Source organism: Chroicocephalus ridibundus, chromosome Z (assembly GCF_963924245.1).
Source record: "Chroicocephalus ridibundus chromosome Z, bChrRid1.1, whole genome shotgun sequence".
Taxonomy (NCBI): domain Eukaryota; kingdom Metazoa; phylum Chordata; class Aves; order Charadriiformes; family Laridae; genus Chroicocephalus; species Chroicocephalus ridibundus.
In genome coordinates this window covers 75,862,734-75,888,783 of record NC_086316.1, presented here as the reverse complement: position 1 = coordinate 75,888,783, position 26,050 = coordinate 75,862,734, and the positions used below count along the sequence as shown (strand labels likewise).

The 26,050-nt window shown below is 47.3% G+C and overlaps 1 protein-coding gene across 1 annotated transcript; it reads right to left on the bottom strand.

The window, feature by feature from the left end:
• Window positions 1-2,607: 2,607 nt before the first annotated feature.
• On the bottom strand, window positions 2,608-26,006 carry VCP (valosin containing protein). The gene is made up of 17 exons (XM_063320754.1): window positions 25,853-26,006; window positions 19,700-19,811; window positions 19,150-19,322; window positions 16,846-16,988; window positions 14,996-15,126; window positions 12,749-12,880; window positions 12,212-12,314; window positions 10,237-10,370; window positions 9,852-9,987; window positions 8,691-8,803; window positions 7,885-8,049; window positions 7,652-7,774; window positions 6,348-6,560; window positions 4,792-5,100; window positions 3,752-3,907; window positions 3,473-3,627; window positions 2,608-3,067 (listed from the first exon to the last, which is right to left on the bottom strand). Exons 1-17 carry the CDS (start codon window positions 25,867-25,869, stop codon window positions 2,962-2,964), a joined length of 2,421 nt encoding a protein of 806 aa, XP_063176824.1. The 5' UTR covers window positions 25,870-26,006; the 3' UTR covers window positions 2,608-2,961.
• Between the last annotated feature and the right edge of the window lie 44 nt (window positions 26,007-26,050).

Below are 26,050 nucleotides of genomic sequence, written 5' to 3'. Positions count from 1 at the left end.
TCTCCAGAGACGGAGACTCCACCACCTCTCTGGGCAGCCTGTGCCAGGGCTCTGCCACCCGCAGGGTAAAGAAGTTTTTCCCTATGTTGGGATGGAATTTCCTGTGTTCCAGTTTTGTGCCTGCTGCCCCTTGTCCTGTCACTGGGCACCACTGAAAAGAGCCTGGCCCCATCCTCCGGACACCCACCCTTTAGATATTGATCAGCATCGATGAGATCCCCTCTCAGTCTTCTCCAGGCTAAAGAGACCCAGGTCTCAGCCTTTCCTCATAAGAGAGAAAGAATCATAGACTCATAGAATGGTTGGGGTTGGAAGGGACCTTAAAGCTCGTCTTGTTCCAACCCCCTGCCATGGGCAGGGACACCTCTCACTTGACCAGGGATGGGGCATACACAACTTCTCTGGACAACCTGTTCCAGTGTCTCACCACCCTCACAATAAAGAATTTCTTCCTAATATCTAATCTAAATCTCCCCTCTTTCAGTTTAAAACCATTACCCCTCACAGTATCACTACAATCCCTTCATTCCCTTGATCATCTTTGTACCCCTCTGCTGGACTCTCCAGCAGTTCCCTGTCCTTCTTGAACCGGGGAGCCCAGAACTGGACACAGTACTCCAGGTGCAGCCTCACCAGGGCAGAGTAGAGGGGGAGGATGACCTCCCTCGACCTGCTGGCCACACTCTTCTTGATGCACCCCAGGATGCCATGGGCCTTCTTGGTCACAAGGGCACATTGCTGGCTCATGGCCACCCTGTTGTCCACCAGGACTCCCAGGTCTCTTTCCACAGAGCTGCTCTCCAGCAGGTCAGCACCCAACCTCTACTGGTGCATGGGGTTATTCCTCCCCAGCTGCAGCACCCTACAATTGTCCTTGCTGAACTTCAACAAGGAGATGCTGCCCAAGGTGGCGATGAAAGGGTTGTCCTCAGTTGCCCCCTCGCTGACCCCATACCATCCACGGCAAGGCCCATCACCAGCACCTTCCTCCCCCCAGCACACCTTTGGGGTTCCCAGTCCCCCCAGCAAGCTGCTGGGCAGGGGGTGCCACAGGAAGGCTTTTGCCCCTGCAGCTCCCAGGGGTGTCTGCTGGGGGGGTGGCCCCTGGACAGGGACATGGGTTGGGGCCAAACCCAGCCCCCGGTGCCAACTGCTCCCCTGGGGCTGCTGCAGGTGCTGGTTTGGGGGACACCCTCAGCCCCCCAGGGCAGGCGCGGGTGTTCTTGGAGCTCCCATGGGTGCTGTCCCCACCAGGAGCCATCTCCCACAGGCAGCAAGAAAAAAAAAAGACTGAGGTTTTGCAGCCCTCCTGCTGGATTTAATTAGCATTTCCAATTAGGAGAGGCAGCAGGGAAGACTCGGGCTGCCGGGAGCTGGGACACGCACTCCGCCGTCCCACGTCCTGTTTGCCCCGGCCTCCACACAGAGGTGCCGGGACGGATCTTCCCCCAGCCCTAGCTGGGCGGTCACAGTCCCATACTGGCAAGAAGGTAGAAACCCACACCGTGACAGAGCTGGGAAAGGTTTTGGGGAGGGTCCTGGAGCTCCTGGAGTGGGCGCAGAGCAGCCCTTTCCCGCTTCCCAAGGGCCTGAAAGCAGACGGTTCTTGGTTCCTCCCCGCCCTGGCCAGAGCTGCATCCCTCAGGCTCACACTGGGCAAGCAAAGCCAGCATCCGTGTGCCGGCAGAGCTTCCAGGTGCCAGGTAACCCAAAAAAAAGGGCAGGGGAGGCACCAGCGCTCCCCTCCTCAACCCCACTGCCAGGGGAAGAGGTGACGATCATCCCCCGCAGGAGCCAGCAGCAGCGTTTTCTCCAAGAGGTGGGATGAGGACAGGGCAGGAGCGGTGCTGGCAGAGAGCTCTGAAGTAGGACAGAGCACCAGAGCTGCCCCCCCTCCCCAGGGCCCTTCGTGGCCTCCTACCCCAGCAGGAGGCTGTGCTATTTAAACACAGCGTTCCCAATTTCAGTGCCTTTCTCCCCGCTGCTACGCACAAGCCCCCTCTCACAGACAGTCCTGTCCTGACATTTTGAGGCTCCCCTCTCCCATTAAATCCAACTGATCTGGAGCCCTCCAAGATCTACCAGGCTTTGGGGCAGAAACTGCCACCACCCGGGCCCCACACACCTCCTGCTGGGGGATGGAGGTTGCCATCTCCAGCGTGGCTCAGCCCCAGAAGGCTGGGGCACCGTTCTCCCACAAGCTTGCATTTAACCCTCTTAGCAGAAACCTTCAGTTCCCGCACCCATGAATCCCCCTCGCAGCTGCCTTCAGGCAGGGCTGAGACAGGGATTGCCGGAGAAGTCCTTTGCTGCCGAGGAGCCAAAGCAGGAGGAGATCCGACAGCTCACGCCCAGCATTGGAAAAGCAACACCAGGTACCTGCTGCCAGGCTGTCTTACTCAGTGCCTCCTGCCAAGGCTGGGCCGGGGAGAGACCCTGCCAAACCGATTTCTTCTGTTAACGGAGCTAAGAGGGGTTAAGAAAAAAAGCAACGTGGCGTGCAGCAGGGAAGCGCACAGACAGATGGACTCGACCAGAGCAAGGAGTGCTGGGATAGGGGTTTACAGACCACGCCACCACCACACAAAGGAACTGCCAGGGCCTGGCTAGAGTTTTGTGGGATTTTTATTATTTTTTTTATTATTTTTGTGTTTTTGTTTTGATTTTTTTTTTATACAGGCTAGCGTTGTACCCTTTGCTAAAGCTGCTGATTCTGCCACATAAACTAGAACAGAAATTTCTCAGAAATTAAGTTGGTTCCCCTCCTTGTTAATACACTGTCTGCCTCCCAACCGAACACCAGTCTGGATTGGTGTGTGCAGAAAACATTCCTGTACAAAGTCTGACGTACAGCTACACTGTTCTGACTGAGGAATGAAGAAGCCGAGAGTCCATTGAACATTGGATTTTTCCCCATACAACGTGGCCTGATTTGGAGTTTGGTCCACCGAGGACAGCGAGTTAACCGTAGAGATCATCGTCGTTGTCTTCGCTGTACACGTTGCCCCCGCTGCCACCTCCTGTGCCTTGGCTGGGCCCAGCACCGCCCTGGTTACCTGATGGGAACCTGCGTGCAGCGGTGCAGAAGGGGAGAGAAGAGACGCTGTTCAGAAGCCTCCTCGCAGCTCAGTGCCATCCCCTCCCCTCCACGCCAACACCCCAGTGCCATGTAGGACAGGGAAGAGAAACAGGATGAAGCCTTACAGCGGGTCATGCAAAAGGCTCACGCAGCTGCTGGACGTCGCTTGTGTTACAGGAAAAAAGGGCTGACCACTAATAGAGCAGTTACAACCAACCCGCAGCACAGCCTACACCCACCACCTTGTCTACTGGCTGCTGTACATGCTGGGGAGAATGGGAAACTGCAGTGGAAGAGGGGTTTGTCACCCAGAATCTGTCAGAAAGCTGCCTGGGTGCTCTGCTCTGGGGCCGGCTGAGCCACACTGTCCTCCCCGCACTCCCCCACAGTTACCTGAAGCTGCCGAAGCCGCGGCTCTGCTGTAGAGTCTGTGCAAACATCTCGTATTTCCTGATGTCGTTGTCACTGACAGAGCGGCGAGCGAAGCGCATGGCCTCCTCAAAGTGGTCCCTGCGTATCTCAGGAACCGGGTCATCCTCTTCCACTTCCTGCAGCAGGACAGAGGGCCCAGGTGAGCTGCATGCTCTGTCCACAGCCTTCCCTTCCAGGCCAGGGTGCTCCAATGCCCGCCAAGGCAGGGGCTGGAGAGGGACACTGGGGCAGACCACTCACCATGGCAGAAGGGTTGGTCTGCCTCTCGCGTTCTCGCCTGATCTCACTCTCGATGGACTCACGGATTGCCAGTTTGCAGGCACGCTGGCAAATTTCTGTCAGGTCAGCCCCTGAAAAGCCATTGGTCATCTTAGCTAGGAAATCCAGATCGACATCCTAGTGAAAAAAACACAAGAGACGTCTCTCCTTAACACCTTATGACCTCAGGTCACAGTGAGAGGGCTTCAGATCCCATGGTACCAAGGTTCTGACTTAACTTTGCCCAATTTTGAGAAGATCAACTGTTAAGATTCTTGTTTCTGTGAAAAGTTAACCACACACAAAGGCAGGCCACGCTCCCCACAAACCCAGGAAGAAGCCAAGAAGCAGCTGTAAAAGCCTCTGCAGTTGTGGATTTCACATATGATTTGCTCACGTCTCAGTATTAGGAGTCAAATGAAACTTGGAAATGGAGACGGGGCACAGGCAGGCCAAGAACACCAACGTCCTCCTCCTTCCCCTCAACTAAGGGGTTAGTACTGCAGCCTCCTTTGAAGCCTTCCTTCCCAACAGTACCTAAAAACCTAAGCTTGGCACAAAAAAACTTGAGCTCTCACTTGACATCTGCTTTTCTCTGATTAACTATCAGTTGCATTATTGCCTGCTCCCTAGGCAAGGGACACAGCTCTTGCCTACAACAGAGTTCAGCAACAATTAACTGCACAGCTTCCTCTTCAATTTCCTTTCCCACCCCCATGTTCTACATCTACTTTTCTTTCAGAGAGCAGGAATCGTTTCCACTGTGCCATAACAGGCTTTCCTGTTCCCACACCGTGGGCAGAGCTCCACTATGTGACAGAGACCCGCTGTGCTCACACACCGACACCTAGTGTCATTGACACCTAGCCTTAGAGCTCAAGCCTGCCCCTACCTCTTAATTTCCGTCCTTCAGGGACTGAAGGTTTCCCAGCTCTGTACCACGTGGAGCAGCCACAAGCCCTCTGCTCTGTTCCCAGCTTGTGAGGAGCACATGCAGCACACAGTCAGGTCGCAGATCCTACCTTGGCAACTGGTGATTTCCTCAGGTTGGCCTTAAGAATAGCAACCCGGGACTTCTCGTCAGGCAGGGGGATGTAGATGAGTTGATCCAGGCGGCCGGGGCGCAAGATGGCTGGGTCAATAATGTCTGGCCTGTTGGTGGCACCAATGATGAAGACATTCTTCTTGGTGGACATGCCGTCCATCTCTGTCAGGATCTGGTTGATGACCCGGTCTGCAGCACCACCACCATCACCAATATTCCCACCTCGAGCCTTTGCGATGGAGTCCAGCTCATCAAAAAAGAGCACACAAGGGGCTGCTTGACGGGCCTGCAAGAAGCAAATGGGAATAATTACTCCATGTTAATATCACCCAGTGAGGAGCACATTGATTTCACACTAAGTCTCCCCTGCCATTAAAGCAGCTCAGAGGAGTACTGCAGCACTGCCGCTGCAAGGAGAGCTTGGAAGAGCTGCTCCAGAACAGTCTTGTGCCACACAAACCCTCAATTAAATTCTCCTGAACAACAAGCTGAATTCCCTCAAAGCTGGGGGCATTGTGAATCAGGCAGAAGAGAAGGGTGGTAACTCCAGTGCCTGGCAGGGAAAGCTGGAGCCAATTTGCCTGGACTAGAACTCTCCCTGCAGTACCTGTGGATGTCAATTGGTTACTTAGGCACTCAAGTGTCAGTAGGAGAGAGATACATCCAATGGAAGGGGGAAATCCAACCGTTGTCTTCAGATACCTAACGGGTAGTTATAGGAAAACTAGTATAGAAGAAGGGAGCCAGATCTTTCTTTGATGTGTGCAATGAAAGGATGAAAGACCACAGGCACAGACAGCTGCAAAGAAACTTCCAGTTAGAAAAAAGGAAAAGAATTCTTCACAGTGAGAGGGCTCAAACACTAGCACACAGGCCCAGAGAAGTCAGGGATTCTCCACCTTTAGCACATGTTCAGAACATGAGGCACTGGGCAACCTGATCGAATTTCCAAGTTATCTCCCTGCTTTGGACAAACAGTTGGACTAGGTGGCCTCTGGGGTTCCTTTCCAACCTAAATTTTTCTCTCTTGCTGTCCTTCCAACTTCGTTCTGTCAGCATGTTCCCCGACCACCAGAGCAAGGATTCCCAAGATAATCCATGCAGACACCTCTGGGACAGGAGGTGCCAGTATCTACAGGGCAGCAGCAGTGGGCTCCTTTCTAATCCATGTATACTGTAGGACAAGAACCCACAGGATGTTCTGAAAATCTGTAGATGGTGATGGCTAACGATGTGTCGGTAAGTTTTTCAGGGATGTGGAGGGTATCTATGACATCCTAACGCTAGCCTCACTGCTAAGGCACCGGGGCATTTATCATCTGGTAACAACAGATACAAACTGCAGCCAGAGAAAAAGTTTAAATAGTTATGTTGCCAAAGGGTATTAATTTCCTAACATCAGGCCCTGCTGTCAATGCAAGTGGGAAAAACACAAAAGACATAAACAAGAACCAGGCCAGTAAGCCAGACACAGTGGATACAAAGTTCTGGGGGTACCTCAGCAAAAACACAGGGAGTAGAAGAAACACGTACCTTGTCAAAGATCTCGCGCACATTGGCTTCAGACTCGCCAAACCACATGGTGAGTAATTCTGGCCCCTTGATGGAAATGAAGTTTGCCTGGCATTCGTTGGCAATGGCTTTGGCCAGCAGTGTCTTACCACAACCAGGTGGCCCGTAGAACAGAACCCCTTTTGATGGGGTCATACCAAATTTGAGGAATTTGTCTGGGTGCTCCACAGGATACTGAAGGAGAACAAAACAAACAAACCCCTCTCATGATAAGCCAGAACAGGCATGTACCTTAGAATCACAGAATGGTTTGTATGTGAAGGGACCTTCAAAGATCATGTAGTCAAAACCCTCTGCCATGGGCAGGGACATCTTGGGTCAGTTTTGTTTCTCCTCCTACCAGAAACATTACCTGAGATTTCTGGTGGGTTAAACACAAGATCCTGCCTATTCAGTGCCACTGGAGTTTTTACAAGGACACTGGTCTGAAAAGCACCACAGCTAAATTGGAAAGCTGCCTTAAACAACCTAATTACCTCTAAGAACTAAGTACCAGTTCAGGTAGTTTTCCAGCACACTTAACCCCAACTCCCCTCTGCCCTGCAGAAGCAAAAAGGAACAGCTCATTATCTAACCAATTCGCTCTGCTCTCCAGAGACGGGCAAGGTGTCTGATGTGAGCATTTATCCTCAGCAATGAGGTCACAGATAGGTGATGATTTTAACATCAGAAAATAAGATTGAAAATTAGATTATTTTATTCACAGACAGGATGCCTCTACAGTGCCAACTGAAAGCAGAATGTATCAAATCCAAACCATCCCAAACCAGGAAACGTAGAGTTTCCACAGACCATTCATGACTTTTCATTCTAGTCTTTCCCTCTGTAGAAGGCTTCACAATTACTTCTCACCTGTCCCTGTGCTAATGCTGATGGGAAGCCCTTCAGAGGCTCTCTGCATGAGGATCTCCACGTGCTTTCTGGCGTATAAAGCCACCACATAAGATGATTCTCAGCAGGGGTGCCACTGCTGATCTCCATGTAAAAGAAGCAGAACTGCTGCTGTTTCTGCAAGTAGCACAACACCCACCCAAGATGACACCGTAGACTCAGCTAAGGAAAGCCTGATGCTGCTTCCCAGCACCTTCCTCTCCAAGTTCACTAAGGTGGACAGCATGGTACCTTTAGTCCATTACAAGCAAATACCATAAAAACCTCTGCATTTACCCTGTTCACAGCCCAACAGGAATCTGAAACTGTTCTGGATTTTACTATTATAATTATTTTTCAAGCCGACTAGGCAAAAATCTGTTGGAAACCCTTACCTGTACGAGCTCCTGGAGTTCTCTCTTTACATCTTCTAGACCACCGATATCTTCCCAGGTAACTTGTGGCACCTCCACCACAGTCTCCCGAAGAGCAGAAGGGTTGCTCTGGCTCAGAGCCCACTATCATTAGAAGAAATGGCATTATATGAATTCCAACACATTATGTTCACTTGCTTCCGATAAGCAATTAGACATTGCACCCAAAAGAAAGAGGGCCACTCCTGCATTACCCTGAAGTCATCCATGGTCACAGCCAGCGAGTTCATCACTTCAGCATCGATGGTTTCATCTTCTAGGTCTATGAGATCCATCTTCTTTCTGATAGCCTGAAGAGCAGCTTCTGAGCAAAGAGCAGCCAAGTCAGCACCAACATGGCCATGGGTCTCGTTTGCCACCTGAAAGCAGAGCACTGACTATGACTCACAGGGATACAAGCAAGCGCTCTGCAAGGGCAATTTAATGCTTTGGTCACTCGCTGGGAAGCGCAACAAAGCTCTGGAGGACAGGAACAGGAGTCCCTTGGTAGGGATTCAAGACGAGTGCTACCACATATTTAACAGGCAAAGACACCACTGTTCCGCAATAGGAATTCAGACGGTGTGCAGAACAATAACCCTGAGGACTGCAGTTCTTCATTCAGGACAGAGATTACAGGAAACATCCAGGTTACATGTGGTGTCCAGTGTCACCACAACGCTCACACAGCTCTGTGTGAGCTGTTTCAGGCTCGCTTTATATTTAAAGAGAATGCCATAGAAAACAAACCCAGGAGGACAGCAGCAAGGCATTTCCAGACTGGTCTGATACACATTTGTTTCACTTAGCCATGCCACTCTTGACTAGTGAGTGAGGATTTTTGGTCACTGGTAAACTACTCAGAAGGAAACTCAGAGAACACATGTTCCCCCAGTTTCTCGCTGTCCTAAATGATCAACTACATTTATGCGATCAAGCCTTAACAACTCTTCCACTACAAAACAAAGCATTGGGAACGTCTGTCTGCAGAGACAAGCTTTCCTCATAGCATGCCACTCACCTGTTCCAGATCCACATCATCAGCCAGTTTCATATTTTTCGTGTGGATCTGCAGGATCTCCAGGCGCCCAGTGGCATCTGGAATACCAATATCCACCTCTCTGTCAAAACGACCTGGGGAGTACAAAACATATGTTGAGCTGCTGACCCTGCGAATTAGGGGGGCTGCAGTTCCTGCCTTCCTCTGACTGAACAACATGATGACAAGCCACAAACACATACAATTTCAGAAAATGCCAGAGCTTTGGGTTTCTCTGCAGCACCTATCAGCACAGAAGCAGAGTCAGATGAGAGAAGGAGGAAAGGCCTAAGCCATTTAAGGAAAGTGAGACTACTGTATTAACTAGAGTTCAAGATTATACGACACAGAGGATTGCTGTTCTAGTAACTTTTTCCGAGCCTCAGTTTCAGAAAAATATGCTTCCCTGAACCAACATACCATGAAACGTTTTTATTTAGTTCTACCTTTATGTACTGATCACAAGAGTCTGCAAATACTGAAAGATTTAATTTTTCACAACTTTCATAGCAGTACCCAAGTGGTGAAAAACATGAATTGCCCCAGTATCTGGAGAGGCAGGAAACCCAAGTATTACCGCAATATTCACTGAGGTACGTACACCTATCATTTATCTCTAGCCATAGCTGTGCATTAAAATGCCTCACTACACATTTAAGAGGCTGTTTTCCCCTACATATTTGACTGGTTTGCTATTACAGACCTTACCAACTGGTCATACACCAGACATTCAGTCACACTGCAAAGTTTTGAAAACCTGAATCTCAGAAATTACCAGACTTCACCAATAAAAGTAAGAGAAATCAGACAATTCAAAGCCTTCTGCAACCCCTCATGCCAAAAGGCATGAACATCCCTTTAAACATTTATTCTTTCAGTGTGTCCTGAAATAGCTTCAACTAATGGAGGCTAGCACACTTTTCCACTTCAAAGTATTTTTTTACTTCTACAAGTTCTAACCTAACACAGCACAAAAAATGATACCAAAGGTTGGAAGCATAGAAATGAATTTCAAACAAGCAGATGGATTCAAGCCAATAGTTTATGTAACACACAGAGGATGTTTAGTATTAATTTCTGCTCAATCCTTCCAATCCTGTAACAATGTATGCGATACACAAGAGAGGCTGCAATCGTGGTTACCGAATCGCCTGAGTGCTGGGTCAATGCTGTTAGGTCTATTAGTAGCTGCCATAACGATCACGTGTGCTCTCTGTTTCAGTCCATCCATAAGAGTCAGCAGCTGAGACACTATACGACGTTCCACCTCTCCATGTGTCTATAGAGAGAGAAAGCAGTGGTTAGACCAAAAGCCCTACAGCACAGCACAGGAGCTACTACTGCACCACAGCAGACAGATAAGACAGCTGTGAGCTGTTAAGAAACATTGTGAACTATATCTGATTCTTCTCATGTCCAACTGAAATCAGGCATTAAATACTGCTCTACCCAGTAGTCAAAGGCAGAGATCCACACCAGCTGCTACCAAAAAGGATGTACTACTTTATCTTCTACAGGCTTTCTTTACCTTCTCTCTCTTAGGAGCAATGGCATCCAGTTCATCAATGAAGATGATGGCAGGAGCATTCTTCTCTGCTTCTTCAAAGGCTTTTCTCAGATTGCTTTCAGACTCACCAGCCAGTTTGCTCATGATCTCAGGACCTGAAAAACAGCAGCACTGTGGCACCCAGAGGAGAGGCAGCTAGCCTCAAGGCATGCAGATGAATTTTTTTAGTATAATGTTCACATGGGAGAATCTATACTTCAAGCCAAAGCAAATACTATCAACTGAGTTTACTAAATTTGCATCTGAACAGGCAAGAACAGCATGAGGAATTACTTTCTATCATTATTCTGGTGTGTTTTTAGTTCACTCTAACAGAATGCAGCACTAGTCAATGAGCTACCTTTAGCTGCCTCTTTCCTTACCCTATTTCACACTTGGTGAGCTTCTCTGTAATGTGCCACCACACACTGTTAATGCCAGTCCTAGCTTGCAAGAGAAGCAATCAAATTATATGGTGATGAATTATCAGGGTAGGGAAGGAAAAAGCTGTAAGATACTGAAGCTGTCTTTAGCTTACACTACACAGGTATACATTTACCTCTGTAAGATCCTATAAATGATTTTTAAAAAAAACAACAAAACAAAACCAAAAAAACAAAGCAAAAACCCAAATCCCATTTCCTCTCAAAGAATAAACAAAAAAAAACCCCAAAATAAGTAAGCACATCAATCCCAGAAGGAAGGACAGCATTCCCCTGAGATCTCCTGCAACTGCTGAACATTAGCGCAGGCTTACAGATGTACTCTGTTTTAACAGATTTTTCCATGATGCTGATGGGAGTGGTTATGAAGAGTATGCTTCTAAAAGATCCTAGAAAAAGAAACCTGACCCTCAGGAGTACAAAGCTGATAGCGGACCGAAGCGCACCAGCTGCAGAGCCACTGGCATGGGCAGGTACTGAGAGTGTTTTATTACAGGTATCTCACCAGTTCGTACCAGTTCTGTCTACAACAATGCCAGCAGCTCCGTTCTTAGGACCAGCAGACAGAGAACACATCACTAACTCTGACGTTGTTATTTTTATTATGCAATACAAGTGTCTAAAGAAACGTCTGGCTCATTAGCATTCAGTGACAGCTTCCACACACTTAAGATGTACATGACAAGGGCGACATATGGTTAAAACCAGCCCATTTACATCGGGTATCTTGAGATACAAAGCAAGTTCCTTCCCTACTGCTGGTCACCGCTATCCTGTGCTGTACAATCCTTTGCTATTACTGCCTTCATGGGTCTATGCTTTCTGAAATCAGAGAGCAAAGCAGCACTCCTTCAGTACAAACGTTCAGTTATTCCAGCAATGACTGTGAAATGGGACAGAGAAGCAACAAGGAAAAATCAGAATTTGGTCCTTACTGGACATAAACCAGTAACCATCTCAGCCGCTACCGGTGAGAGTTATCAGCAGGAGGTTCTGCCACTTGTATCTATGTCCCAAGGTACTCAATTATAGTTTTCAGGAAAGTTCCTCCCAATTAATGTTATGTGAAACAAAACAGGTCTTGTGCTTCACTTGAGGGGAAAGAGAAATCCACAGCAGACCAGCTGCTTTTCTGAATGGAACGTGGTGGCAGCAACAGAAACAAATGTCCTGCACCCATATACTTAGAATAATCTCAGCATTTCACTCCCAGCTCTGCCCTCACCAACATAAATGAACACCCAGACAGAGTCCAAGTCCCTGCGTCACAGGGCTGTCTTCCAACCACCCTGCTACTACACAATCAAGCTTAAGGGAAGTGCCACTACAGAAGCTTACACACAAATAGCCTCCAAATGTCCCCAGAGGCACACTTGAAAGAGGTAAGGAAGGATGTCAGGGAGACAACTTAGCTCTACAAGCCCTATTAACACCATTCATTACCATAAAATGGATGCATGGATGGATGAACGACCACGCAGCAGATCTGCAGCCAAAGCAGCCACAAAACTTACCGTTGATCAGGAAGAAGAAAGCCCCCGTTTCATTGGCCACTGCTCGGGCAATCAGTGTTTTACCAGTGCCAGGAGGACCATATAGCAGGATCCCACGTGGAGGCTGAGGACAAAGGCAAGGGACTTAGGTGGTGAGCTAGTATCTCTATGCCTAAGCAGCTTCACATGAAATTGTAACCATTTGATAAAGACAGTCCGAAATTGTGATGCAAACTCATGCAACAGCTGCCATCCCAGCATTGCTATCAACACCCTTACTGTTCTGCATGACACACAAACAAAAACCGTGACAGTAACTGACAGCGCTGATTCAAAGCATCACTCTGCTTTACAAGTTGCCATACGTTAGTCTGTCCAGAACATGTAAGGAAACACTTTCCTAACAGCAGCATTAAAGAAATTTACTTTTCTACACCCACAACCACAAAAAGCCCACAAATTACTTATTGCCCCTGCCAATGCCTCATAAACCTCTGAGACTAAGAGACATGTGCAAGGGCTAGCCCACTCATCTACCTGGAGCACACGGGGACTTACCTTCACCCCTATGGCCTTGAAGAGCGCAGGGTGTCGTAGTGGAAGTTCCACCATCTCTTTGATTTGAGCCAGCTGCTTCCGGCAGCCACCAATGTCATCATAGCCAACTTCATTCAGTGACTCCTCTTCATCCTATCCGGAAGGAAATGTATTAAACATGTGAGTGAAAACAATAGTTTAACAACCCCTCCCCGTATACAGAAGCCAGGAATCCGGTTTTTGCTCATAGCCATTTCTTTGCTGTCTTGAGATTCTCACTTTCAAGTCTTCCTCGTGTCTTCTACGATTGTTTCTTAGCTCTGTCTTCCCAGACATATGAAGGGAACTGCATGTACGTACCTAGACCTCACTGAAGCCCATCCTTTTCAATGACAGCCTCTGCTGCCAGGTTCCCTACAGACTTTAATGCTAAACAAGCTCTGTGACCCTCTGATGGCTAACAAAGACTGCAATAGATAACGAAGCTCAGTATAAAATACATTTATTCCTTAAACTGTAAGTGATTTGACCCTTTGGATGATGATCCAAGATGATTACCAAGATGATTAGGGGACTGGAACACCTCTTTTATGAAGAAAGACTGAGGGATTTGGGTCTCTTCACTCTGGAAAAAAAGGCAGCTGAGGGGGGACCCTCATCAATACTTATAAATACTTAAAGGGTGGGGGTCAGGAGGATGGGGCCAGGCTCTTTTCAGTGGTGCCTGGAGACAGGACAAGAGGTAATGGGCACAAACTTGAACATAGGAAGTTCCACCTAAACATGAGGAGGAACTTCTTTACTTTGAAGGTGAAGAGCACTGGCATAGGCTGCCCAGAGAGGTGGTGGAGTCTCCATCTCCGGAGACATTCAAAACCCGCCTGGACGCGTTCCTGTGCAACCTGCTCTAAGGTGACCCTGCTCTGGCAGGGGGTTGGACTAGATGATCTCCAGAGGTCCCTTCCAACCCTATGATTCTATGATACCTCTAACTACCTGACATACTCTGGTTATCATACAGTTCTCAGACACAGTGTTGTCAGACATTGACTCAAATTAAGAGAGAATCTTAAGATCCAGACATGCAGGTAAGATTAACTGTAATCAGCTCTTCCAGTAAAGCTCTACAGCATCCATTCATCTGGCTGTCCAAATCTCTACTGGCCTTAGTTATCTGTAACATTAGGCCACACTAAAATAATAAAATAACACAGCCTGGAATCTCAGAGGAGATCAGTCCAAGCCCCACAAACAGGAACTACCACCTCAGCAGGTTGGGGAAAACCTTTTTCCTAGTACCTACTTGGTATTTCCCTTGATACAGCTTATGTCACTGCCTCTAGTCCTGTACCTGGGTACAGCTCTCAAAAAAGCCTCGTCATCTACCCCTTCCCATCAAGCAGCTGCCAGTAAGCCTTCCCTTCTACAGGCTCCATCATCCCACTCACCCAGCCCCTCCTCAGTCATTCTGACCTCCAGCTCCTCATCATTTTGGTAGCCTTGGCTGAACTTGCTCCTGTTTGTCTCTGCTGTGTCACAAAGAGCCCAAACTGCACTCATCCAGTGCCCAGACATAGTCTCACAAGGGTCACATACGAGACGAATTTTTCAGAAGGCAGCTAACTACAAACCAGCACTCACACGGATTTGCAGGCACTTACTTTATGGAATATACAACCACCTTAGCTCATTTATCTGAGATTTCCTACTCTGTAATAGAAAGGTGGCCAAGACCTGACAGAGAAGCCACCCCAACGGCTTCAAGTTGGGAGGCTCAAGGCTAGATACCTTAAAAGACCGGGGATTTTTTTTTTTTTAATGAATGATTTTGAGATTTCAAATTTCTCACTGAAAAAGCATTAATTGCTTTCTTTTCAGGTGGCAAGAAATTTAGCAACTTTTTAAACCCTCCCTGCTATGGGTCAAGGGAACTTTGGAATTAAAAGATGTATCTAAATCCAGCATGAGTTATCTGGAAGCAGATGCAAAACCAGCTGCTGCCAAAATATGGCAACTCATCAGCAAACCTATGCACTGGTGCTATGAGGTGCTACACTCAGCATATGAGGAAGGACAGTGGAAGTGCATTTCTCTGACTACCTTCCGCAGCAGCTCATCTCACAAAACTGGAGTTTCTAACTATTACATTCAATACACAAAATGCCAAAACATGAACTGCAAACACTGCTGCTCTCAAGGACTATCACAGAAACAGATTTCGGACATAAGGGATTCAGTAGGAAAACCACATGTCAGGATTCTGCTCACCTCTCGTTTGATGGGCTCTCCTTCACAATGGATCACTGTGTCTGGAGCCACTATGCAGTATGGACTTGGATCTGTCTCCACCACTTTGAACTCCACTGCACGCATCCCTCCACGCACCAAGAAGATGTCACCTGTAAAACCCTGCACTTTAGTTGCCTGCTGCAATTGACATCTGCAAAATGTCAACCCTTGTACTACCAGCAGCCCCAGAGGACAAGGAAGTGGGTTACACAGGCATATGCCGCTGGCATTTTTAACACTGCTCTGCATTTGAAACTCCAGAGCTGAATGTACTACCCAAGCACCATTTAGATACGCAGCAGCTGAAGTTCTCAAATTTCATCCAGTAACAAACAGCAAACCAGGAAACAATAGAAAATAATACTCTGCCTAAATACAAAACACAAAGGCACGGAATCACATTTCTTTTCCATTAAGTTTCAATTTAACACTTCTAAAACAGGCAAAAAGACCTAACATAAAATTTCATTTTAAAGTTATTATAACTAGTTGTTGCTACTTATAACTGGTTGTCTCCAGAAGCAGAATACTATTTAATACTGCACTAGGACTCCTGGCTAAAATGGGCTACCAAAACTGAATAACTTCAACCTGTGTTTTTATTGTATTAGGTTGTCATGGTTTTGGTCAAATTGGCCAATGGCCGGCAACAGATGCTCCCCCACAACCTCTCATACACAGAGAGGAGGAGGACAGACAAAGATATTTACAAGTTTAGAAGAGATTAAACTACTTTAATGAAATATTAATAATAAAATAAAAAGGAAAATAATGAAATATATACAGTTTATACAAAACCGTATTAAGCTCCCAGGATGACGTCACTGGCAGGCACTGGGGAAGTCCCAGACCGGACTCAGTGATGGGTGGGAACTGGATTCCAGAGCTGGAGTCAGGAACCCACAGATCGGGATCAAAGGCAGATGAACAGACAGGGTCCTCATCAGACATTGAAGAAAGAGAGCTGACCCTTTGATCCCTCAGCTTTTATACTGAGCAAGGGGCAGATGGGATGGAATACCCCTGTTGGTCAGTTTTGGGTCACCTGTCCTGTCTGCTCCTCCCCGTGGGTGGGACCCCTCTACGATTTTCCATTTATGACCCTCCAATGAGGCAAATAATGAAATTAGCTAACCTTGGTTGTTATAGCAATAAGTATAAGCAAGAGCCTCTCTCTGCATACCGTTCCTTGGCGCAAACTGTAATCATTGGTCTCATCACTCTGAGAATGAACCGTTTTCGGCACAACATGCTGTTAATTTCAGAGAGTTAGAAGAGGCTTAGCTAAGAAGTAAAATTACTGAACAGAAAGTTCGTTCCGTTTTACCTCAAACCAGGACATAGGTCCTATCTGTTCCAGCAGAAGTGCTACTGGCACAACTCTAAAAGCGCATTTGGTTTTCTAAGCACTCTCCCAGTTATTAATCAAATTATTTTGAAGAAGCGAATTTAGTCAGGGTGCCAGCTGGTATATCCAACCAATTGATTAATATGTGGGCAACTCCCCAATCCCATTAAGTGGCAGCAACTTAGTTTAATGAGATTTTCTCCTGCGTCCTACCTGAGCCTTTTCTGATGCTTTCCCATCTTATCTAGCAAAAATACGCAGGAGGACTACCAAGCTGCTCTGCAAGCCAGCAGCAACAGAAATCACCCTTTCTTCTGAAGATCAGGAAAAAAAATAAATCAGCACCAGCAAAATCTCACTCTACAGATGTCAGTCTAATGCTTCATAGAAATCTGTGTAAGCTCCTATGAATTCTCTTTATTCAGTCTCAGGACTAGCTCACACTGGCTTTCATCAGGACTTCAATAACAGGTGCTATTACCTTTCCTGATGGGTCTGTATGCTTCCAGGAAGTATGGCTTGAGATAGACCTCAAACAGATTCCCTGTGATCCCTTCTACTGTGTCATCAATTGGCAGCACATGGATACGTTTGCCGTATTTCACATCTGGGCAAGGCTGGATGCTGCAACAGAAGAAAACTCCAGTTAGCCATAACATGCTGGACTTATGGAAAAGGCAGTGATGCCCCTTCCCAGGCCAGTACAAATGCCAGAGAGGACCCTCCAAAGCCCTGGTGAGACTTCCCGCTTGCATAAGAACATTTCTATAATGACAAGGCAAAAATCATGCCCATCAAGAGACAGTCTTTGCAACACACACTTTCCTTCACTTTTCTCAGCCCTGTTCGAGACTGCTGGGGAGTTTCATACTTTCTTCCTACCTCCTGCTCTTCTGTAGCCCCTCTCACCACTCCTAAAGCACACTCGTGAGTTACTAAAGACCTGCAAGTGTCACAAGCTAACTTTTGTTTCAAGAAGGAGCTACTGCTGAACCAACTACAAAGGAAAGGGAGCTGGGAAAAGCTCTTGTTCCTTCCTCACTCTCTCATAACCTACTACAGAGACCAGAGCCCCTGTTGCTGATAATCCTGATTCTGAACAGAGGCACTCACAGTACTAACCAGGGTCACCAGCTTACGGCCATGTGTCTGTCAGTCCCGCTTTGTGGAGGCTGACATTTATGTCTGAGGGCTCTTTTCCCCTTTTTAAATAAACACTTCAGCTATTATTTTACAGTGTAGGCCAACGGCCTACCGTAGCAATAGCTCGGAGTATCAAGCTGTGGCAGAAAGCTCAACTTGGCTTTGCCAGGTAAGAAAAGCCAACATGGAACTGCAGCTGAGTATGCAACTTTTCATACGTGACTGCTCAAGACTCTTAATAGATTCTTCCACCACATGCTTTACAGAGACGACGCAGCAGAACGGTAAAGAGACAGACTACGCCAGAAGGAAAACAGTTGACAAACCACAAGCAGGAAGTGATAAGCACATGAATCTGCATTTTGGCAGAAAACAGGCCACAGAAAGTAACATAATAAGCAGTTAAAATCAGCAAAAAAAACTTTGAGGACAAGAGGTGAAAAAATTCTCTGACCCATGCAGCAAAGCTACGACAATTGGTAACACATCTGGATGGCTGAGAACCACAACGGACACAGTCCCAGCAGAGAAGGGGAGAGCACAGGCTGAACTGTCACACTAGAAATTACTAGACAGTAACCCCACATCGCGTTAAAGTCAGGATTCACCTTTATTTTAAATATACAGACCGGCTCAAAGCACTATTCTGTTCCAATTAGTGGTGTTTAAACACCACTTGTATTTTCTAGTGGTAGAGAGATGGGTGAACAGGCTCATTGCTCTCCTCTACAATGTTTGTACAAAGCACATTTTTCATTTAAAGCTTTCTCCTGATATCACCTCAGGAAGCCTAGTGTCAGAAACCAGCCTCCAATTTTCCCCTAACATGCAGGATATTCCAGATTAGGAAGATGCTCTGGAGGAGGAGCTGTCAGCCCTCCCGTATTTAAGCCTGAATATTTGCATTTTTATGTTTAAGAAATGCTCGTATGTATTTCCCCTCACTCCCACTACAGAATGGAATCTGTTTCCCATAAGCCAAGATGTATACTTCAATGATTTCCCAATACTTTCTGCAAGCATTGCACAACAAAATCCCTGCTACGCTTTTAAAGCATTCCTAATTTTAAGGTTATTTTTATAAAAAAAATCAGAATATAAACCTTCTTCAGGGATTTTTAATCTTGCTATCTGACTGCTTCACCATTTTGTCACTCATTTCTAGCAAGTTTTAACTTCTGTTTGCCACAGGGCAGTTCAGATACTACAAGATCAATTACAAAGTTGCTTGATGCTTTCCACAGTTAACACTGTGGACATTAAAAATGTAGACAAGAAAAATTTGCAAGTTCCCCGACAATGCAAATTTGGGAAGATGACTGTGACAACAGTAAGATAACTGAACCACTCAATGTAATGACAGGACGTGGGCTCATAAAAGTCTTGAAGAGACTTCAAGGATCTTTAGCATCATTTTTTAGTATTAACCTGAATATGCACACAGACAGAAACACATGCAAAAGTAAACAGCAATCCCTGATGCAAGACACACACTTCAATACATTTCTGCGATCTGCTCCTGAAGACATAAAAATACCTCCTGCAGATCCTGCCTCTGTTACTGACTCACACAATTCAGAGCCAGTGCACAAATTATTTAGGCAAGCCAGAGATATGCAACAGTCAGCAAACAAGTTCTCACCTGATCACATCACCCAGGCGCACTCTCAGGTTGTTGCGAACAACCCTATTCATGCGAATCTTCTCATCTGAGCATGTATCATCTGAGAGAACAATGCAGACTGCTTCTCTCCTCTTCTTCCCTTTTAGCAGGACGGTGTCTCCTCTGAACAGTTGCAATTCGTCCATTTTTGCCTGTAAACAGCAACAGCATTAGAACAAACTCTTGACAAAACAAGAATTCAAGCATTTGAAGGAGAGCTACTTGACTTTGAACAATTACATCTTGGAAGTGATGTACTAAATCCACAATGACAGAGGTTCCCACTACAATGGTCAAGAGCTAATTCTGAACCCATACTAAGGGCGCAAGCTCAAGTGAATCCTACAAAACTGAGAATCAAAATACATTTTATCATGGAAGAGTATATTAGGAAACAAGAAAACAAGAAACAGCTGCAGCTTGTGACACAAATACTTAGACTCGTGTTGCAAAGTTACATTTCAAGTTAATACACAGCAACAGCTTGCAAATTACCAGACTAAATGCTTTACTATTATAGATGACGCACCTGGGACAGTGACACAACACTGTTGTCTTCATTGATGGCTTCATCAACAATTAACCGATTGGGCCTGTTCTTCTGCTTCAGAATAGCAGTCGATAAGTCATCCGCTTTAGAACTGGTGAAGAGAACAGAAGTTAGGAGGCTGAGTGATACTGCTCCCCCCTTTCCAGCCACCCCCGTTTCCATCTCCATTTTCTACAGTTTTCTTTGTTGTCTTGTCTTTTAGAAACTATACTTGTTTGTAAGACAAAGAGAACATTTTTGCCAGGCATCAGCTGCAGGAGTTCAAAGCACAATGTTTTCTGCCAGTAAATATAACTACTTTACTAACCTCAAATGGAAATAGCTGTGAAGCTATCTATGAAAAGAAGTGGCCTGTGAGATGTTGCTGACTGCAAGATGTTTTTCCTAAAAGAATTAGTCAGACTCATGGAAATCACATGTAACCACTGCCACAGAAACAAAGTTCAAGTCTATTTGGTGTCAAATCCCAGATAAATAGGGGAATTAAAGGACAATGCTGCAGCTCCCCTGACAGGAAGAGTTGTAAGAGTTTAGCCTGTCAAGGCCTATTAGTTAAACCTAGCAAGCCAGTAGAAATATTCAAGTACTCATGAAAAACGGTGTTTTCTTTTTAGGATATAAGCACCTTTCCATAGTACCTTCATATCAAAGTCCCTGCAGCTCTACCTCACTACACCACAACAAATATGACAGATAATTTGTTTGACTTGACAAAATGGAGCAAATCAAACACCAAAGAAATGGAAGAGAGGAAGATTAAATAATTTCCTTTAAAATCTAATGCAGCACATAATTCACTGTATGAAGTAAATATGAATGTGAACCAACTGATTCCCGAGGAGCTCTTGGAAGCTGCCACAACAGTGGCAGACTGTTCTAACTTCCCTTGGGTGCCTGACTACTTTCTCCAAGTATTCCAGATGTGCCAGTGACCAACAACATAACAGAAAACCTTGCACAATTTGGTTTGATTCTGACAAAGAAAAGAAAATAAAGTCTTCCTTTCTCCTAAGCAAGCAGCAAGCACCGGCAAAGAGTAGGGAGCTTTGTGCACAATGGTGTTGGCCATACACTTTGGCTCCATTTCGCTCTTTTAGGGACAAAATAACCAGAAGAAATCACTTGAGTGGAAGTGGCAGAGCAACCAGCTACACAGCACGAACACAGACTGTGGCAGCAGAGTGTCACTTGGCACGCTCATTGCATTTTTAGAAGTCCATCAGAGAGGGGGGACTTGCCTACAGTGTGACGTTACCCCAGGTCCTCCCACCCCTCAAGACAGAGGTTTTTCCAAGATAGACTACGTGTATTGGGTCCTTTACCTGACACGTAAAAGAGGGAAAAATACCAAGCAAGCCTACGAGGGCAGCCAGCTTGTTTCCAAAAGGTTTCCAAGCTTTGCATAAGCCCTGGTAGCATAGGAAACATGTCGGAAATGAGACGTAACATTATTTTAAGTGAACAAAAGGAGGAGCTGTAAAACACGTCTTTCCTGGACTGCCAGCACTGAGAAAGTCATGTTTTCCCTCTCTTCATTAAAGAGTGCAAGAGGTAAGAAATTAACATCCATCCTTTTCAATGTCAGATGTCACAGATCCATTCTCTGAAGCCAAAAAGACACAAGAAAGGCTGCTAGATACATCCAAGAAAGAGCTCACGAACTCCATCTTCAACCTAAAATGCAGCCTCTGTAGAGTCCTAAAAGGTCTGGGGTTTCCAGGAAAACTAGATGAGCAATAACAGAACTGAACCAATACACTGTCAGAACAGACAGGATCTTGTGGTTAAAACAGTGGTTAAAACCAACAACCTACTTATAAGCACCTGGCCTCAGCATTAGCTCCTGGACACTGGAGATTAATTTAGCAGGTAGATTTTAAAACTTGAACTAAGGGACACCAGAAAGAAACAATACTCCTATTTAGCCTGTTCAAAGTGTGAATGTAACTCATACCCCTCTGCACATAAGATGTGGATCCAAAGGCCTTTTGATAAGAAACCACTGCCAGACTTTGGCTACATAAACTGTCACTGAAACTGCGTGGCTGTCCCTCGGGATGCAGAGACTGCCCTGCAGCCTAAAACACAGTCTGGGACACAAGATAAAAATAAAAAAATTGGGCAGCAAGTGGAAGCTTTTGGACCAAAACTGTCAATAAACCAAAAGCTGTATAAATCTGGAAATAACGTTCAGATACGTCCTGGCACACAGCAGTGCTGAAGAGCACACGAAGAGGTCCACTTGGTTTTGCTGAATGTGAGAAAAAAGTTTTAGTACTGAAGAACTCAATCTACAGTTTCCTAAGTAAGAAGGGAGGGCTGGATCAATGTTGTCACTACATTACTGCACTTAAAGCAATCAAAAAGCTTGGAGGCATTAAAAATGGAATAAACATCTCCAAGAAACAGCATGCAGGCATCTAAATGCACAGGGTCAGCTTCAGTTACCTGACCTGACAGTTCTGCAGATAAAGAAACAAAGGTGTTATGAAATTACGTGTCAGCTACACAGGAAAGTGATATTATTTCCCCTACAGACAAGGGTAAGGACTTCGAGAGACAAGCGCTACCCATCTTCCAGTAGCAATTATTATCATCGCCATTTGCCCTCATTGCGTCTCTCCTGGGGGCTCCTCACGCTGTAACCGAGATGACGGAGCAAAATATGTCTGTGCACCTCAACCACGCTCAGACTATCTCCAGCATCTGTGCATCAGGGAAGGAGAGCCCAAACTGAAACTACCAAGCAGGAAAGCCTAAGGCATGGGTTGGGGCGCTCTCCCACCAACTTCCCTATGTGTGCTGGTAAACTTTGGCAAACAGCAGGACAGACAGCTAACCTAGGTAATTTTTAAAGCTCCTCAATGAGTTTCTTGTCAGAGACCGCCTGGTGCAAATCCTCTAGATCATATCCCCTACTCACCCCTTTTGTCAGTTCCCTCACACACTTCCCCCCTCGCTCCTTTCTTTCATTGACTCAACAAAGAGATAAACTGAACACAAAATCATAGAATCATAGGGTTGGAAGGGACCTCTGGAGATCATCTAGGCCAACCCCCTGCCAGAGCAGGATCACCCAGAGCAGGTTGCACAGGAACGTGTCCAGGCGGATTTGGAATGTCTCCGGAGATGGAGACTCCACCACCTCTCTGGGCAGCCTATGCCAGGGCTCTGCCACCCTCAAAGTAAAGAAGTTCCTCCTCATGTTTAGGTGGAACTTCCTATGCTCAAGTTTGTGTCCATTACCTCTTGTCCTGTCTCTGGGCACCGCCGAAAAGAGCCTGGCCCCATCCTCCTGACACCCACCCTTTAAGTATTTATAAGTGTTGATAAGATACCCCCTCAGTCATCTTTTTTCCAGACTGGAGAGACCCAAGTCCCTCAGCCTTTCTTCATAAGAGAGGTGTTCCAGTCACCTAATCATCTGAGTAGCCCTTTGCTGCACCCTCTCCAGCAGTTCCCTGTCCTTCTTGAACCGGGGAGCCCAGAACTGGACACAGTACTCCAGCTGTGGCCTCACCAGGGCAGAGGAGAGGGGGAGGATGACCTCCCTCGACCTGCTGGCCACACTCTTCTTGATGCACCCCAGGATGCCATGGGCCTTCTTGGCCACAAGGGCACATTGCTGGCTCATGGCCATCCTGTTGTCCACCAGGACTCCCAGGTCTCTTTCCACAGAGCTGCTCTCCAGCAGGTCAGCCCCCAACCTCTACTGGTGCATGGGGTTATTCCTCCCCAGCTGCAGTACCCTACGCTTGCCCTTATTGAATTTCATAAGGTTCCTCTTTGCCCAACTCTCCAGCCTGTCCAGGTCTCTCTGTATGGCGGCACAGCCTTCCGGTGTGTCAGCCACCCCCCCCCAGCTTTGTGTCATCAGCAAACTTGCTGAGGGTGCACTCTATCCCCTCGTCCAGGTCATTGATGAATATATTGAAGAGGACTGGACCCGGTACTGACCCCTGGGGAACACCACTAGTCACTGGCCTCCAACTAGACTCTGTGCCCCTAATCACCACCCTCTGAGCTCTGTCTTTCAACCAGTTATCTATCCACCTTACTGTCCATTCATCAAGCCCACTCTTCCTAAGCTTCTCTATGGGGATGCTGTGGGAGACCATGTCGAACGCCTTGCTTATGTAGCTTTAGAGCCGTTTTGGAATTAAAAGCAAATTCAAAGCCTGCACCAAGCCTGCCCCTAGACAGAGGCCAGAAGTGAGGACATAATCCCCAGCACAGCTAATGGCCAAGCTTGCATATAAAGCGCAAGACATCAATAAAATTGCAGCAAATATCTACTAGTCCTAATTATCAACAATAAATAGGTTCCTGTTTCCCATTCTCAGCCCCCTTTTCTCTCTCAGTAAAGCAGTCCAAGAGCCCCATTTGACAGAGGGAAGGAGAGGGGGGGAGACTTTTTACCACTTACATCACTCCATCCTTTTTCTCTGTGTCAGAGCTCCCCTCATTCAGCATGTGATAACGCCCAGAGGCTATGCATTATGCTGGATGGTGCGAAGAGCAAGGGCAGAAAGTAATTACCAATTAGTGATTCTTCTGAAAACAAGTACCAACCTCTGAAGCTACAATGAAACTAGGGAAAGAAGTTCTTCCTACAAGCCTATGCTAAAATAACAGTGAAAAGGCAATGACTCAAACTGATTCCAGCTGCAATAATGAAAGTGAAAACAGTCATGCCTCCTCTGTGCTAGTCTGCCTTTTTAACAATATCCTCAGGAACTCACTTCTGCGATAAAACCTGTCAGTAGTTTCTTACCACCCTGAACATTCACGTTATAGACTGAACTAGTAGGTATTAAAAAAAATATCCACGAAACATTTTATTCATGGAAGCAAACAAGTAAAGTATTCAATGATTGCAGCCACTTACTGGAACAGCACATGACAATGAAGCGGTGAGTTCATACCCATGCTTGAGATGCCAAGTTCTCAAACTGTTTCAGACAGGTAGGCACATGAAAACGAGAATCCCTTCAAAAATAGCACTCTATTAGCTCTTGCAACGCTACTCCCTATGCTAAAGCTCAATTCAGCAAGATGGCTGCCAACGGCACTGACCCAAAAATGGCAACTAAAAAGTAACTCTTTTCCAGTCGCAGGGTAACTTTTGTTGATTCTTGTGTGGTGAAAGCAACTCTGCTGAAGTTGAAATTTCTTTTTAAAGACACTGTTCACCCTGCCCATCTGCAAAATATGCCTCCGAGACCATCGCTTCCATCCCAAACTCCACCATGGACACTGAACTCTTGGCACACCTTGCTGGAACTGACTCAGTAGGACTGAGCAAGTCTGAATTTCAGATGTTGCAAAAGAAAAGGTGAACATAAACAACGGACACCGAAAGTGCCTCTGGCAAGGCCAAGAAAGTTACTTCAAGCTGTTCCTGGATTTGGGAAATTTATCTTTAAGTTCTATTTTTACTCTTCTCAAGGGGCAATGAAGTGGCTTGTGCATACGGGCTAGAAGCCAAGAGAGACCACTATTACTCAACTCATTTTTGAGGAGGATGAAAGATGATCCTCAGCCTGGAACTGAAAACGGAGTGAGGCAAGACACCGGAGACAAAAATATAGCTGATTGCCTCAGCTGCCACGGAGGCCAGCCCGGCACAACATGTCTGCCTCTGCTAATGCCAAGTCACTTGCTAGCCCCGGCCCGAGGGCCACTGCGGGGAGGGGGCCGGGACATCCCTCTCCACTCCTCGCTGCCCCGCCAGCCGCTCCGGGGCCTGGAAGACAAAGCCCTCCCTGGCTGAGGCCTAGCCCAGGCGGGAGGGCCCGGGCCGCGCCGGGGCACGGCAGGCAGGCGGCCCCAGGCCGCGGGCGGGGGCACGGCCGGGGCCCAGCGGGAGGCCCGGCCCAGCCAGGCCTCGCCTTCCCCCCCCGCATGACTCGACACTTCCCGGGGAGGCCCGTCCCAGGGGCGGCGGGGAACGGCCGATCCCCCTTCCCGGCACCGCTTTCACCTCCTCAGGCCCTGCGTGACCCGGTGAGACGGGTCGGGCCCGCCGCCGGGCCGTGCTGAGGCGAGGTGAGGCGGGCTAGGCCGGGCCGGGCCCAGCGCCGCCGTAGCAGGGCCTAGGCCGCGGCCTGCCGGCGGGCGGCCTGCACTTACTCGGATCCCGAGGCCATGGCGCTGGGGGGGAAGGGGCGAGGGGAGGCGGGCGGCGGCGGCTCCTCAGAGCGAGCGGCGGCGGCGGGCGGCGGGTCTCGGGCGGGCGGCGGCGGGTCGGGGCGCTTCGCGCTGACTGAACCTCACAGCCGACTCATCCCAGGGGGAAGCTCCGCCCCGCGCCGCCTCGCCTGCCTAGCA